This window comes from Falco rusticolus, chromosome 4 (genome assembly GCF_015220075.1).
Source record: "Falco rusticolus isolate bFalRus1 chromosome 4, bFalRus1.pri, whole genome shotgun sequence".
Lineage (NCBI taxonomy): Eukaryota > Metazoa > Chordata > Aves > Falconiformes > Falconidae > Falco > Falco rusticolus.
This window is the reverse complement of record NC_051190.1, coordinates 80,109,038-80,124,842: the sequence shown is the minus strand read 5'-3', so window position 1 is coordinate 80,124,842 and position 15,805 is coordinate 80,109,038. Positions and strand designations below refer to the sequence as shown.

General features: G+C 37.7%; 1 protein-coding gene and 1 long non-coding RNA gene across 5 annotated transcripts in view; one reads left to right on the top strand and one right to left on the bottom strand.

The window, feature by feature from the left end:
* THSD7A (thrombospondin type 1 domain containing 7A) overlaps positions 1–4,633 on the top strand; it is a 287,802-nt gene extending 283,169 nt beyond the window's left edge. For both annotated transcript variants that reach the window (XM_037383975.1, XM_037383974.1), the window contains one exon: positions 752–4,633. In XM_037383975.1, the coding sequence (XP_037239872.1) occupies positions 752–795 (44 nt within the window). In that variant the 3' untranslated portion in view covers positions 796–4,633. The remainder of the gene's footprint in view (positions 1–751) is intronic.
* The window catches only part of LOC119146401, a 37,804-nt gene that overhangs the window by 11,131 nt on the left and 10,868 nt on the right, over positions 1–15,805 (bottom strand). For 2 of the 3 annotated variants that reach the window (XR_005103724.1, XR_005103723.1), the window contains 3 exons: positions 13,433–14,669; positions 11,929–11,974; positions 5,373–11,426 (listed from right to left, as the gene is read on the bottom strand). This is a non-coding gene — a long non-coding RNA (uncharacterized LOC119146401). Of the gene's footprint in view, positions 1–1,423; positions 1,525–5,372; positions 11,427–11,928; positions 11,975–13,432; positions 14,670–15,805 lie in introns of all 3 variants that reach the window. The other variant, XR_005103725.1, reaches the window with a different exon arrangement.

Below are 15,805 nucleotides of genomic sequence, written 5' to 3'. Positions count from 1 at the left end.
TAAAAATTTGGATATGGGCTGCCTAAGTGACATAGCTAAGGTTTTGGACAAGATTGAGGATGCAGGGGCCTGAGTTAAAGAAATGCTTATATATTTTATTTATATATATTTTTACATATATATGTATATACACATACTCTAAAAGACAAGTACTACAGCATGTATAAGCATGCATTTTCCTTTGGCTTGGTAGATTTTTAAAACTATATCAAATGGATTGCAGATACTGCTGGTTTAAAATCTAATTCAAGGCTACACAAGGAATGGTTATGGCTAACAACCACATCTCTGCTATTTATGACTGGTTTGATTATAAGATCTAGAATAAACTGTAGTCATTCCAGCAACTATAATGAGATAAAACTAATCAAAAGATGGACCTTTCCTGTGGAAAACCTTGATGTGTCAAGAGAGGTTAAGATTTAAGTAATATAATTTAAGAGAACCAAAAATCGCACTGCAGGCTCTGGGTTCTTCTGAAAACTGACTGAACTTGCATGAGTACCTGCCAAGGATTTCATCAACTCACACAAGCGCCGTAACAGCCTGTTTCTGAACAACGGAGCTTTGAATTAGATGTTGCTTTGTGTTGATAAAGAGATAATCACTGATCCAAGTGAAGGTTTTAGTATAAATGAACAATGAAATGCATTTTTTTAAAACAACAAGCTCATCTTTCATTTAAGACTGAAATCCATCTTTGTATGTTATTAGTTTCTTGTTCTATTTACAAATTATTTTATTGTTTCAGCAAAAAGCCAAAGAAGCCCCAGAGAAGGCAGAACAACCGACTGAAACCTTTAACCTTGGCTTATGATGGAGATGCAGATATGTAAAATGTAACTTCTCATAGTGACAAATGGAGTCTAAATTAATGGACTGAAATCAGAAGGTATCCAAAGCCACAGGGATTTTCTATGGAGTGGATTAAGTGTTTTGAATTTTTCTTTTTTTAACTGCACCATAGATAAAGAAGGATGGATTTCATAATGCCTACGGATATTCAAGGTATTATTGCTTTACTTTAGACCATCAATCTGGCAGAATCACATTAATAGATGCTGCAGTTGGAGATTTGTGGTCTTTCCTCAGTCTTACAAACTATAAGCACCACTTCTGTCTCCGGAATACTGTAGCTGACATGGTATTAACAGTTGGAAGCCCCTGCATCATTAACCAAGTATAATCAGTACGCATGAAGAGTTTGTACCAAGCTGTCTATGACTCTTTATATTCAGGCATAACATATATACATAGTTGAACCATATGTATTACTCTTATCAACCTATATACTTGTTAAAGAGCGTTTTAGTGCTTAGTACAATATTCACTTTTAACTGCGATTAACCCACTGAGCAAGTTCAACAATTTGCTGGTTGATGATAACTTGTGTTAACCTGCATTTCAGAGGGCAATGACTCACTTGCAAAATTCTGTCCTGTTATCACTCCAGATTATAAAGGCCTCATATGTACATCCAGAAAGGAGGCATTCTCAGATTCAGTATTTTCTAGTGGTTACTGTCTGGAAAAAGAATACCCATTGTAAATGTTACAATACGTTTCTACTTTCTCTAACTCAAACTGTTGCCTGCATCTTTTTTGCTACATGTAAGGCAATTTTTTGCACTATATTAGTGCAGCATGATATGCACTTAACTAGTATTGCCATAGAAACTGCCTCTTTTCAGAAAGGATGTTAATGTATCTTGTGCAAGGAGTGTCAAATAGACAGGTCTTGAATCCTGAAGAGAGTAGCGTTCGGTTTGGACTGCGACTGGATGGAATCGGCTAACGATGTGTACTGTATACACCGTTCCTTGTCACAGCGGCCATTTGTAGTCTATATCATGGCAGTAATACAAGTGTGTAGTTTCTTGCCCCATTTACCTATACTGGTATAGATTGTCCTGCTGGTTTCTAATTGTACTTTGAAGGCTGTTTATGACTAGATTTTTTATATTTAACTTTGTTAGAAAAAAAGAAAAAGAAAAGTGGTTGCTCTGTAATCCTGAGTGACATACTGTCTAAAAAGGTATTCTGATTGCTTGTTCGACTAAAATAAAATGGGTTTACTTTTTTTCCCTTCTGCTAGCGAGAGCGTTTTCACTGTTGCTGACAGTGCAATACTCACAGCCCTTTTGTCTTTTCTAATTAGGATAATTGGATAGACTCTTAATTATTCTGTTAAACTCTTGAGTGTACTGGCAAGTAAACAGTAAGATTAATAGTTCTGCCACTTTAATAATCATGACTTTTTCAAAAACTCTGGCAGTGTAACAACTCACTATTAACCTCTTCCATGCTTATGGCTTTTCAGTGTTACGCTTCTGACATGAAGCTCATTGACTTGCCGCTGTATCTACATGCCTATTACAGATGTGATTCATGACCTGAGAAGGGTTATTCTCATCAAATGGCTTCTATGTGTAGCCTAAACATATAAGTGACTATGCCACTACTAAGCAATACAAAAGTTTATCAGGCAACCTCTCAAAAATAATTGTTATATAAAGTTCAGTATTAGGTTCTCAGGTCTTTTTTATAATCTAAACCATTTCTGCCTACTCATCACGTTCTTTACTCAAGAAGCATCAGTTTTTGCACACTGAATTTTGCAAACTTTGGCCCAGATCCACTGAACTCAATGACAAGACTCTCATGGACATCAAATGGTAACACCAGTTCTTAAAAATACCTACCTTTGTTCCATGTAGAATAATTCCTGGAACCAATGTGCATTTTGTGAACGTTCAAGAGAGATTATGGTCCCGCTTTAACTTAGCTAACTTCTATTACCAGTGTGGTGTTACTGTGTCAAGAAAATGACCTTCCTTCCGCTGCGTAAGTATTCCCCAAATGGGAATAATGACCAGAGAGGAACAATAGTAACAATCTTTTGTATGGGCTTAATTTCTTATTTTGTACCTTGATCTGGCCGCAGCTGCTAAAAAGCCATGCCCCCCTGCCATGCAGTGGTTCATTCCAATACCTGTTGCAGGACTGGGAGCTTCAGTCTTACATCACTTTGTAAAGATCCATAGGAAAAAACAAATCTGAATGATTTTAATTACTTCAGCATTCTTGAGTAGAAACAAGAAAAACCTAGCTGATTCCTATTTTGTCAGACATACAAAAAATAATGTGGAAAAGTTATAAGTTTTAAATAATGATAACTGTCATGTGGAGACATAAACCTTAATCATGATTTCTGTACTTTTAGAAGTCTGATTCTGTGTTGTCAAATAATATTGGACCAATACGGAATTGAGGGAACAGGGTTTCTTTCATTGGCAGTGAGTCATCTTTGTTTATTATACCGGCTGGTCTTAGCAGGAGCTGTTGCCTAGTTCTTGCCTTGAAGATTTTTATGTCCTAGATCTAAGAATTTAGTAACTTGAAGTTAAAGGTATGCCATCTCCTTTTTCTCACTATGTAAAATGGACAAATGAAGAAAGAGATAGGAGGGTTTTTAAAGTATGTTTGGCCTTTGCAATCCATGAAAGTATTTTAGTATGTGTTACATTTTATATCTGGTCAGTGAATTTTGCTGATGCACATCTGCATCATACTAGTGCTGCATATAAAATCTAGAGTGCATTTTATTATTATTTTTTTTATGAACAAAGTGCACAGAAATTTGAAGCCAGAATGGCTTCCCTCATTATCAAGAAAAAAATACTAGGCTATAAGGGGGGCTGAAATTTTATGTAAAGCTAAAAGTTGCAAAGTTGATTAAGCCCTTTAGCATTAAACCAGAAATAAATAATAGGTGAATTATCAGTATAGAATGAAAAGCAATTTGCTTTAAAAATTAGAGCGCTTTTACAAATCCAGTGCCTAAAGCAGCCACTACTGTAGATTGTTAGTTTGTGAAAGTAATGTTTCCAGTGATCAAATAAACCATTCAGAAAATAGCAAGGTAGACATTTTCCTGTTGATGTGGTGGTTTGTATTTTCCTTTTTAAATCTGTAGTTTCTAGATTACTGTGTCTGCTTTGAGTCCTGGAGCAGTTCCTTTTGAAGCTTTGATACAACTGCACAAGCCCGTTTATATTTGGTATAAAGCATCAATTTTGAAACTCCCTTCCTCCTGCCAAAATGTAATAAAGTTTGTTTTCCAATATTACAATCTGAAGAGACCAATTTAAAAACTATGTATAAATCACTGTAAAATATACCTTGAATGAAATGGAAATCTGTCTTTTTACCTTTATGTAAATTGTGCTCACCCAAAGTTGAGTTTATTTTGCCTAACTTAATTTACTTGAATATTTATTTTGTAGAACAAGGAGGCAGCTGTCTGAGGAATGTTTACCTTTTTTTTGGTTAATGTTAATTTGTAAATGGTGTAATGCATTTTTATTTTTTAAATTACGTATATTTCTTTTTTAATGCACAAAATGTTTACGTACAACTACTGCAAATTTGTGTATACTGTCACTAAGCTTTATTCAGTTAATACAGATGATGTGAAAATGTAACAAGTCTTACATTTTCATCTGGGTTATTTTTACATAACTTATGTATTGCTGACAATAAATATAAACACAAAATCATTTAATGTCTTTTTTTAATAGATGTAGTATATTATGCTGGGATAGAGCAACAATAAAAGCCAGATCCCTAAAATATGACCACCTTTTAAATAGTCTCTTTGTTTGAAAGAAACTAGTAAACATTCTCTTGTTAAAAATCAGCCTTTCTCTTTAAAAAGAAAGAAAAATACTTTCTGATGTTATGGTAACTACCAAAGTCCATTACTACAGTCCTTGTTCACGTATTTAATTGATTGCTAAATATCCAATAAATGCAATAGATCAATGGTATTTAAAATTTTCTTCCTTAATTGCCATTTTTAGGTCAGAAAAACCAACCCTTTTGTGGAGAATAAGGAATGGATCAAGAGCTCACTAAAAGACATCTATTCACTTCAGTGCAGCTGAATCTGTCCCTGCCCCCATATGAGAAGGAACGGGGAGCAAAATCCCCCTCCTCCAAATAAACAAACATGCCCAATGCAATTCAATAAAATTGTCATTTACACCCCAGCTTTTGAATAAACATCACCAAATTCACTCTAATTTCTTCTAGAATCAAGAATTTGTTGTTGATTACCTATGAAAAAAACCTGACTCTACTTTTTTCATATTCTGCTCGTATTCTGTCTCCGTGCTCTCCAAAACTCAGGTTTTTCATGTCCATTTCTGTGGCATGTATTTACACACCCATTCATGGGGTTTTGCCCAATCTTAGTAGTTATTACCTCCCGAGTAACACTTCCAGACTAACTCTTAAAAGGTTTAAACCCAATTTGAGAGCACAAAACTCTGACTTTAGAGGCATTTCAGGATTTTCAGAAGCACTTCCTACCTGCATTTTCTCCTGCTGGAATCAACGGAAGCATTGGAATTGTCTTCACACCTGCAATTCAATAGAGGAATTTTTAAGATGATTTAGTTGCTTGATTCAGTACAGGCAGAATTCTACAAACAGTTAAAAAAGATACGTGAAAGAAGAAAATCAAAATTCTAATTTAAACTCTGCATAAGAGAATTATCTATGGTATGCTAATGAAGATCATAAGGTCTTCACATTCAGTAAAGAACTTTGGCAATCGGTTGCAAGACTTCTAGAGTAATGGCTTACAGATTGGAAAGTGTATTCTTTATTTTAAAAAAATACTAGGAGAATACAATTTTCCAAGAAAAGTATAATGAAAGGAGATAAACAGGGATGTAAATCAAGAGACTTAGACAAGCCTTGTAAATGTTTTAGCCTTCTAGTAATGTGAAGATCTACAATATTAGGTCTAGAAAATTATCCTGCTGCAACAGTAGTGAGCTTAAGCAGCCATTCAGAAACTGCTTGGCACCACTAAGCACAATATGGCTACAGAAAAGGTTATTTCTCAGTCTTCTGGTCGTTTCCTTAGACACAGTACAGCTGAATGTCTACCCAAAAGCAGGTAATGACCAGGCAGATGAACAAACAATTTGCACTTTTTCAGGAAGGCGGGGGTGGGGGGGGGTGGGGTGTCATAGTATGTGCTTGCCGGTTCATTTGTTTGTCAGCAGAGCGAGCAGGTGACTTATTTTGCTTCCCTTCATTTGGGCAGTGCCCCTGGCCACCGAGGGGGTTGTCCGGCGGTGACATGCTAGTGAAGCATCTCCTACATCCTTTTGAAAACTGTCATCTTTGCCGAGTCCTGCTTGATCTGAAAAATTGCAAGGTTTACTGTAAGGCACACGTTCAGTGACATTTGGCAGATGCTGCTGCTCTTTCTTTTCGCTGTCAGGAGAGGATTGAGCCTTGTGAGAGCACCGTTGTCTCAGGGTGGCAGGCTGTTACCACCACTCTTGTACTCAAGTGTGGCAGTTCCATCCTGGTGTATAAGCCATTTCTAGATTCGTATTCTGACCTGCCTTGACAAGTTGATACTTTTGGATGCTACTTAATTCTGGTTGTCCTGGTCTGGTTAGGAAACAGCTTTCCTGAAAAGCAGTTGAGGCGGGTGGTCGTGGTGGACAACACAGGGACCACAACTCAGCTGCAGACCCTGGCAGTGAGGGAGGCAGCTGCACACAGGGCTGCACTGGCAAGAGCTTGATGGAGCTGGTTTGTCCCCCCCAGCCCTCATACGGCTCTGCTGGGAGCCCTGTATCTGGTCTGGACTCCCCTTCGGGTAAAGGAAAAAGTCCCTCAATTTGTCACTGTGGTGAAGCTACAACTTAGCCACAGGATCATAATCCATGATCACAGCTTTTGTTCTTCTCCATACTCAAATAAATCACATTTCAAACAGTTCAAGGTTGAACCTATTTAATTATTACTATGTGTTTATGTATTTACAAAGCCTTTGTCTTTTTAGAGAAACTAAGGTTTGGTACTTGGCTGTTTATAGTTGAGGAGCTGGTAGCTCCCGCATTAAGTTTTAATCTTTTGTGGGTTGTATGCAGAACCTAGTCCTGGAATTTATTAGTACTATATTCTGAAATTCATATTATAAAATGAATGACTTTTGTTTATTTTCAAAAATACCCTTCATAGTGTCATATTTCTTTAAAATGGCTGAAGATTTCTTGTTTGTTTCCCAATAAATATCAGATCAGTTTTGCTTAACTTACAAATAAAAAATTGTTTCATCACAAGTTCAGTGTTGGGTTTGAAAGCAAGTCTAATTTTTTCCTTCCCTTAATGATGATAAAAACAAAACCCCTTTCTTACCTATACATGTCAAACTGCGACTTAAATCTCAGCTTTTTAATTTTTCCCAGTGCTGCTCATTGATATGCATATATGGAAATAGCTATATAATTTCAGCCCATGACAAGAATTTAGTGAACAGTTCAGTGAATGCATATGCAGTTTGTTGGCTGTCCAGTATTGACAGATTACTTTTAATGTGTGCCTAATGAAGTCCTACAAAAAAATCACTCCCAAACTGAACCCAAACTTATTTACACAACTTGTATCACCAACAAAATATGAAAACGGTCACAGAAACACAAAGGAAGGGTGACATACTGTGTTTTGCATTCATACTCTAAACCTGATTCCCTTAACTTTCTTCTGTGCCCCCATTGTGTCTTGATAGTTGAAGCAAATGCCAGATTACATCCTTACCTGGAACTTCTCAGATTTGCACTGATTGCTGTCATAGCTTTATTTCTCCTTTGATGTGTCTTCTCACTTTTAAGATCATGGTTAGACAATACTTACCAGTTGACAACCTACAGGTAATTGAAAGTACGCTATCAAAAGCAAAAATACGCATACTTAAAATGTGGATTCTGAGGTTGAAATAATTTGTTTCCTCTCTTCAAGAAACCAAAGCTGCACCTATGTATTTAGAAACCTTGAAGATACCCAATTCTACACAATCTAGGTTCAATCACACCACGGTTGCTGTTACAATACACTTTTCTCTACTGTTCCTTTGTTAGATTCATTTTGTGTTAATTTTAATTGTAAAATCATAGTAAGGGCCACCTCCTCTGCGTGTACAATCACAGCGAAGTCTCTCTTTGGAAACCTGACCGTGATATGACAATAAACAATGATTATCAGAAGCTCAAATCTGTTACTTTTCCAAGAATTCTGGGATGAATCCCTGGTGGACTAGTTTGGAAATATTTTCTATTTGTAATGCCCCCACGGAGTAAATAAATCACCACAGAAGTCAAAGTAAACCCCTATTCCCGTGAGCAGCAACATGACAGGAGGTTATTTATTTGTGTTTCCTATTTCTAGGAACTAAATGCACATGGGTGTTCTAGTTTTAGTTACTTTATCTATAAGCTGTACTAACAACTTAAAATCATGGGTAGCACAGACAATCTTAAGGTGTATTTAAAACAATTTATCAGAGACATGTAGCATCATATATGTGATAATTCAGGTTGATGTTCCATACTTAAGGTCTGGAGGGGAATCTCCATTTCTGTGTATTTTGGCTTTGGATCTCATTTTTAGTCTTGATATTCCACAAAATGAAAGAAATTTTCATTCCTTAATTTGCTTTGAACCAATGTAACAGACTAAAACACCCCACACAGCGCTGAAGAACGATACTCTCAGATGCAGGTCTGCTTCTTGGCAACCAGGGGGCTGAACCCACGTAACCCACCCTGCATCTCCAGGCAGCCACCCGGGCCACCAGGACCCTGCTTCTTCCCCTCACTGGCTGTTTTTGCAAGGACCAGTGCTTGCTGGAATCCCTCTCTCCAAACAGGCTTTGTGAGCCATTCATCTGGTTATTAGCCCCCAAAACGCAAACCACCAGTTATTAATACTGGCCTACTATCAAAGAACCGATGTCCCATACAAAGTTTGACTCCCAGGATAGACTGACAAACTGGTAGGAAATAGTTTCACCATCTCGGTGTTACCTGTTATTTTAAGGATTACGCTGGTATCTTCCTCACTGCTCTGTGTCTTCAGTCTCCAAGAATGAAGAATTCTGTAGCTCTATTTTGTGAGTGGAAGTCAGTGATACCAGGTTTCACTCAGCCAAGGAAAGAAAAAAATAATTAGCTAGCAGTTTTGCGACTGCCTGAACTTGAATTTAATGAACTGCAGCAAAAGCTTTCTGCAACATTAGAACAGCAGCTGGAGCTAAACCCTACATTTCTGCTTTAAATGGCCTCCACTTACTAGTTGATGAGCAAAACATTAGTAGCAGTCGTTTGTTGAGTTTAACAGAAATATAAAAGAAAGCTTTGTAGCACAAGCGAGAACTTAATTGTCAATCTCAAACTGGCTCTGCAATACCCTTGCAGAATTACAGTCCTAAAAAGTCAAGGCAGAAGTTTAATGGCCTCAATGCTGTAAATGGGCCCTTTCAGAAAGGCAAATCATTATTTACATTAAAAATTGCAATACTCTGTCTCTGTTAATGCATTCTCTTTGAAATGAGGTGGTACTGCAGACGACAAGATTTCCATCTGCCACCTTACATCAATGAAATTGCAGTACAATGTGTTTTTCTCTAGAATGCTTCATACATCTCATCAAAAAGCCTTACCACCATATATTTAAAACTGTCTTTATGTTGAACAAGTTCTTATAAGCTATAAAGCTTTCTGCTATTATGTAAGGTTTTATATACCTTTATAATAACACTACGGAGATTGTAAGAAAGGAATATAAGTGATAACAGCATTATTATTACTTGATTTACGCTGTTTAAAGCGTTTAAGTCCTACTTCAGTAGTTGTCAGTTACCATGGAAAATGTCCTGGGCATTCCCCCTGTAAACTGTATTGAACTATATAAGACTAAAACATATATGCAACAGGATTGGGAGGGGTTATTTTCCAGCAGAGGGAGAGGACAATTAAATAAAAGTAAATTACATTAAATTAATTTAAAAGAGGAGAAGATATTCTATTAAAGAATTCTCCAAATCACTGCATGCAAATTTCCAGATTTTCATTCTCGCTGCTTTTCAGAATAACCCCAGATCTTCCATTTACCATACAATGCCTGAGGACAAGGAAGGGAATTTGTTCATTGTGCTCTCAGTTTCTCTGTAGAAGGCTTGCACAATCCATTGTCTGTGCATTTCTTCATATTTTCACAGCCCTGCAGGCGGAAGGGGGGTGGGGGTGGGGAATCCCCTTTTGTCTCGTTGTCAACACTGTACGTATTTGACTGTCAGCCACATATATTTTGACTATCATCCACATGTATCTACACCCATGTTTCATTCTTTCATTCCTGGAAGTCTTTTGACCCAGTTAAACCAGCTGCTAAGAATATCAACAGAGAACAAGCTGGAATAGCAGGAAGGGTACCAGGTGTCTACAGTTACTTTGTTTTATTTGTCTTTGTATAGTACCAACCACAGTTTTTACACAGAAAGCAGTAACAAGCAGATACTCTACACAGAATAGCGTTTACTACTAGCATGATGATGCAGTACAGAGAGAGACAGGCATGGTACAACTGCAGAGCCCTTGAGCCGCAAAGACAGGATGCAGTGAAGAGGGCCACAAGCATAGGATGCTGAAGGAAGGAGCACAGTCTGGCACTGGAGACTCCTTGGCTATAACTCAACCATGTTCAGTTAAAGAAATGAAGACCTGAAGCTGGACAAAACTGGATTTAGGGGTAACAAAGAAATAGTATCTAACTTACGTAAAAGACACCACATATAGTAAATTTGGGTGTAATATGGAACTGCAGACCAATGAAGACAGAGGAAAGATGTAAAATGTAGTTGAAAGACATATAAAAATGACCCCAAGTTGATCCCAGAGCGAAGAAGAAACCATCAATATGACCATCATATTGCCTGCAGTGGAGCATTCCATATGCTGGCAATTCACCATAACACCCCACCACTGCCACCAGCATGAAACCACCAAGCTCAGCACCCAGAGCAGCAGTGGAGATGTGAGCCCAACACTGGGAGAAGGAATAGGCACTAGGAAGTGTATGTATAACAAATCTGCATTATCATTATTTTTTAAACAATTAGATCTGGACTAATAATGGTTAGACTGCTTCGCTTTCAGTTATACTAACAATAATTTTTTAGCTTTATTAGCTTTACTTATGTAAAAGGTGTGTTTCCTTTGTGCACATAAGCAAGATTTTTAGTGTAACAGCTCTGCAGCAGTAAAGAGAATTCTGGGGCAGGTGGACAGAAAAAAGGACAGATGAATTTTTGAGTTACATATATACAGATAGAGTAATCCTCTCTTGGTACATCAAATTAAAAAAAACAAAACCCAACAACAACAAAAAAATTGAAACTTAGACACAGTCTGGCTTCAAATCATTAGAGAAATGTGCAGAAATGAAAGCAAAGGTTGTCATTACCTTAAGGGCACATCTTGCAATTTTTAATTGAGACATTCAAGCTAGTTTAGTAGGATCTCCTCATTCCGAACTGAACCAAAAATCCTAGATTTACCAAATCTGCAAAACAATGTGATGACAGAAAAAAAAATCAACAATTACATTTTACATAGGAAATATCTGAAGTACTTACCAGCATAAGCAAGGCTTTTATCTGGATCACAATGGCAGATATGTGCCAACAGGGTAACCAGCTGAACTAATTTTGTCCACCCCATATACCAATGAGCTAGAAAGCTGTTCAATAAGGGCACGGACTTGCTAATGCTAAAAAAACCCAAACCTGACTAAGCAGACATGGTAAAGCCTATGGGCTAGTTACTGAAAGTGGTACAATTATGAATAACTGGAACAAAAAAGTGCCCGCAGTGAACTGAAGTGTGGCTAGGATTAACTGTAAAACACTGCAAGATAGCAGTGGGGGACATAGAAGAGCTAGGGAAAATATGTCATAAAGCAATGAGCCACAGCAAAATCTGATATGATCAAAGACATAACAAAGCATGTGCTGTGAGGCTCCTCTCCCCCAAGAGCAGAGTAGAAGTATTCCAAAATAACTTACCTTTATGATAGTAAATAGCCAAATAGCGCCTTTAACTACAGCTCACCTGTGAGGACAGGGACAGCATAAGCCAGGAATTATTTAGTAGTACATCATCTCTTCTTACAAAACAACTTATCAGCAAAAAATATTAATGAATGGAAAAATTGAAATTAAACGTTTGAAGAACAACAAAAAATGCAAACTTTCCATAACACCGCGGAGGGCTTTTTGTCGCACTCACACTATCAAACCAAATTTCATTTGTCTCAGGACTCCCTAGGCCAGCAGTTGTCCACCAGCCACTGTATCTAGCAGACTTAGGTGGCTTTTTCTTCTATGATGGAGACCAATTCGCTTTTGAATCTACACCATCTCTTAGCATCCACTGCCCTTCTAATGGTTCCATAGTGCTCAAGGGAGAAGCAGATCCAAGGTACGGTCTACCACAGGTAACATTGCCATAAATTTATAAAAAGCCAGAAGCAGGAGTGCCTATCAGTCTTTGCTATCCTCAGAGCATGTTCTTCCTCGGGCAGCAAGGATATCTTAGTGCACAGGTGCACACCTGAAACATGCCTACTCATCAATAGCATGGTTGAAAGAGTCTGAGCGGAACACAGCTGAACAAAACTCTTTTGAAAGGAGAATTTGAACTATGTGAATATCATAACCAGGTGAAATAAGAACAGGATTAAATTCCAGCACATTCAGTGTACCTTGAAACCAAGACAAGCAAAAACATGCAACTAAGTGCATGTAGACAAAACCAGACTAATACATATCCCAGACACATGGCCTTGAAAAAGTATGCGGGCAAATTTAATCTCAAATATTCATGATTTCTAAGACTAAATCATACTCTCTCCAGGAAAGCAGTAGCAGTCACATATGGTGGAACATTTGCTGAGCCAAACAATCCTGCAAGCCAGGGGAAAGCACCCAGGTCCCCACCGTTAGGGAGTGCTACACTGCTGGTAAGACGGGTAGCTTACAATGACAGTTCTGCAATATCTACCATTAAAATTTGTTTCAATTACTTTTACCTTCATTAATCCGCAATTAAATATTGCTTTAAAGCTTCAGCTGAAATTGGATACCATACATTGACTTTCTTATTTAAACAAAACTGATAATCCTTTGGTTACAAGCCTTACTATTTCTGCATTTTAGAGGAGAACCCAAAACAGGGTAACTGTGAGGAGGAGCTGACCATAAAGTCAAACCCAGCCCTTCTACAGTCTTTCAAATAAGGAAAAATTACAAAGCTTTTGAAACCCGTCATTTCCCTCTTGTCCCACAGAAATTTCTAAGATCAGAAACTGAGCTCCCTCAAGATTCCTTTTGCACGGCACACTAAGGAGTCAGCAGAACAATAAAGGACTTATGGACAAGAGGAACAATGGATTTGGGAGGAGGATGTGAAAATTTAGAAGCAGATGCAGAGCAGTGAATTGTAAGAGTTGACTATCTGAGTTGAACGAAGATTGGACTCTGTAAGAAAAAATGCCACGTGATTATATACCTGATAATTTTGTAAAACATACACATTTTTGCTTCCATGCATGACTGTGTTTTGTTCAGACACTGAGGCAGGTAATGGTTTAGGATTCATATAAAACTTGATGGGATTAACAAATAACAGGTGTTTTGTTTTATAGGTTTTAATATTTGCAGACACAAACATGGACAGTATCATTATTTCTCACACCAGCAAGCAGGCCAGGCTGCTCTCCTGGGAACTGGAAAATATTAAAAATGATGATATAAAATTAATCAATTAATCATAGACAAGTGAAGAAAGCCCTCCCCTTGCTACAGCTCGTAACCTCTGAGGGGAAAAAATATTAGAGTAAAAAGAGAAACATAAAATACATTTGTAATCAACTTTTCCATATTTTAAGACCAAGCATTTTAGCAAAGGCTTTCTCTCTTTCAGTTTATCTACATTTGGTATACCATGCATATAACCAATTGCCAGGTTCACGATTGACCAGAGGTCAGCTTCCTTCCTATGCTATTTGTCTGACAGAAGCCTATTTATTCACTGCTTGTAAAACAGATCTAAAAAATAGTGAAAGCATTGCCCAGAGATACTAACTTACCATCTTCAGATTTTTAGGTACCAAAATTAAATAATATTGCAAAATGACTACATTCCATCACTGAACATTTTGGGCTTCACTGTTACAAGCTTTACTTCCTGAGAGTTAAATGCTGTCTAAGTTGTCATCACCACATCAGTATAGCAAATTAAGCTGACTGTTCAAATGAGCTTCTAATGTGTTGGCTGAAAGGAGGAGGAAAAAAAGAAAGGAAAGACACGATCTCACCACATACCATTTCCCTTGTTGCCAGTCTGCATCCAAGCAATCTGACCTCATGGCATATACTGCCATGTTAGATGACTTAACAGAGCTTATTTGAATTAGCTTCACTTTCCTGGCATTGTTGCAATTTTAATTAGAGCAGGCTATTTCACACACTGTACACTGCGTTTATAACAAACATATGTGAGATTTCTGGGATAGGGAAGCTGATGCACTAATCAGTACTCTAACAAATTCATTCTACGTGTTGTCAGTTTTCCAGTTGTAAGCCCTTACCTTCATCTAAGAGGGTGGTGGAAATTTTTTGTAGACTTCAGTGAAGGAGTATGTAGCTACACTTGAACGGCTTCTCTGGCAAAACACTTCCCAATCTTTCAACAGTAAATGCTCAGTCACATTTCTGTTTCTTCTCCATAGAAAAGCACTATAGTGCTGCAAGATGAACAGTTACATTACCAGGTTTGGTTTCACCCTCGTACCACCTATAACCGTGGCCTGCATGGCTTCCCCAAACCATCTTTAATACTTAGGATTCTCATGCATTGGACTCCCAGGCAAGGTAAATAGTACCTTGAGATAACATAATGTCTGTAACTATAGAATAGATCCACTCAATTCTGATTCTCAGAACAATTTCCCCTACAGTCTGGTAAGACCAGGGCAGAGACATAGCACTTGAGCACCAAGACCAGTAGAGGTATACGGAGGTATGGAGCCTAACTGTGTGAGCCTACGGAAAATAAACTACAGCCACATCACTGGAACAATTTATAAGCTACCATATCAGGAGGAAAAAGGCAAAAATATTATGGGAAAACTGCTTCGCTTATTTGCACAGCAAAGGGTCAGAGCAGCAATACTAATACACTGGAAGCATGTAATAGCTAATGACTCAAAAGATGAAAATGATGCCAGCTTCACTGAATTAAGGATGAAAAGAACTCACTGTTGAGCCCGACTCCTACTAAACTAGCAGACAAAACACTTAGGTAACCATAGATACCTTAAAAAACCTTCTAACACTCAATTTAATAATTACTGCAGATTTCTTCTGTTTCATAAATAAAGGTTTTAAAAAATAATAATGTCTGGCTACATGGCAAAGCAACAGACATTACCAAAGCAATGCCAGATTGGGAAGACCTTAAATGGTTCAGGAGATCAGTTGATAGATGAGATGAGAAACGAAGCAACAGAAAATTGACTTGTTCACAATATCTGCTTTGATCTTACAGCTTGCACTAGAATTTGCAGTTCCAGTGAATACTATACTATGAAGAGCAGAGAGCTGCAACAGCATTATGAGATCATGCAGCAACAGCAAGGAAAGACAGCCAGGCAGAAAGCCTGGCACAGAGAACTCTCAAGATTGCCTATTTTTGTTGTCCAACAACAACGATTTTTCGAGAAGAAACAACAAAAAGCAGGAAGAAATGAGAGTACTCACAGAACATGGACAGAATGGTGCAAAACCCCGCAACCATTTCCTCGCAGAAGCAATACCAGGGAATTTCAGATTCATCGGTTGTAATTACAGCCGAGAGTCCACAAAGTATACCACAGTATTT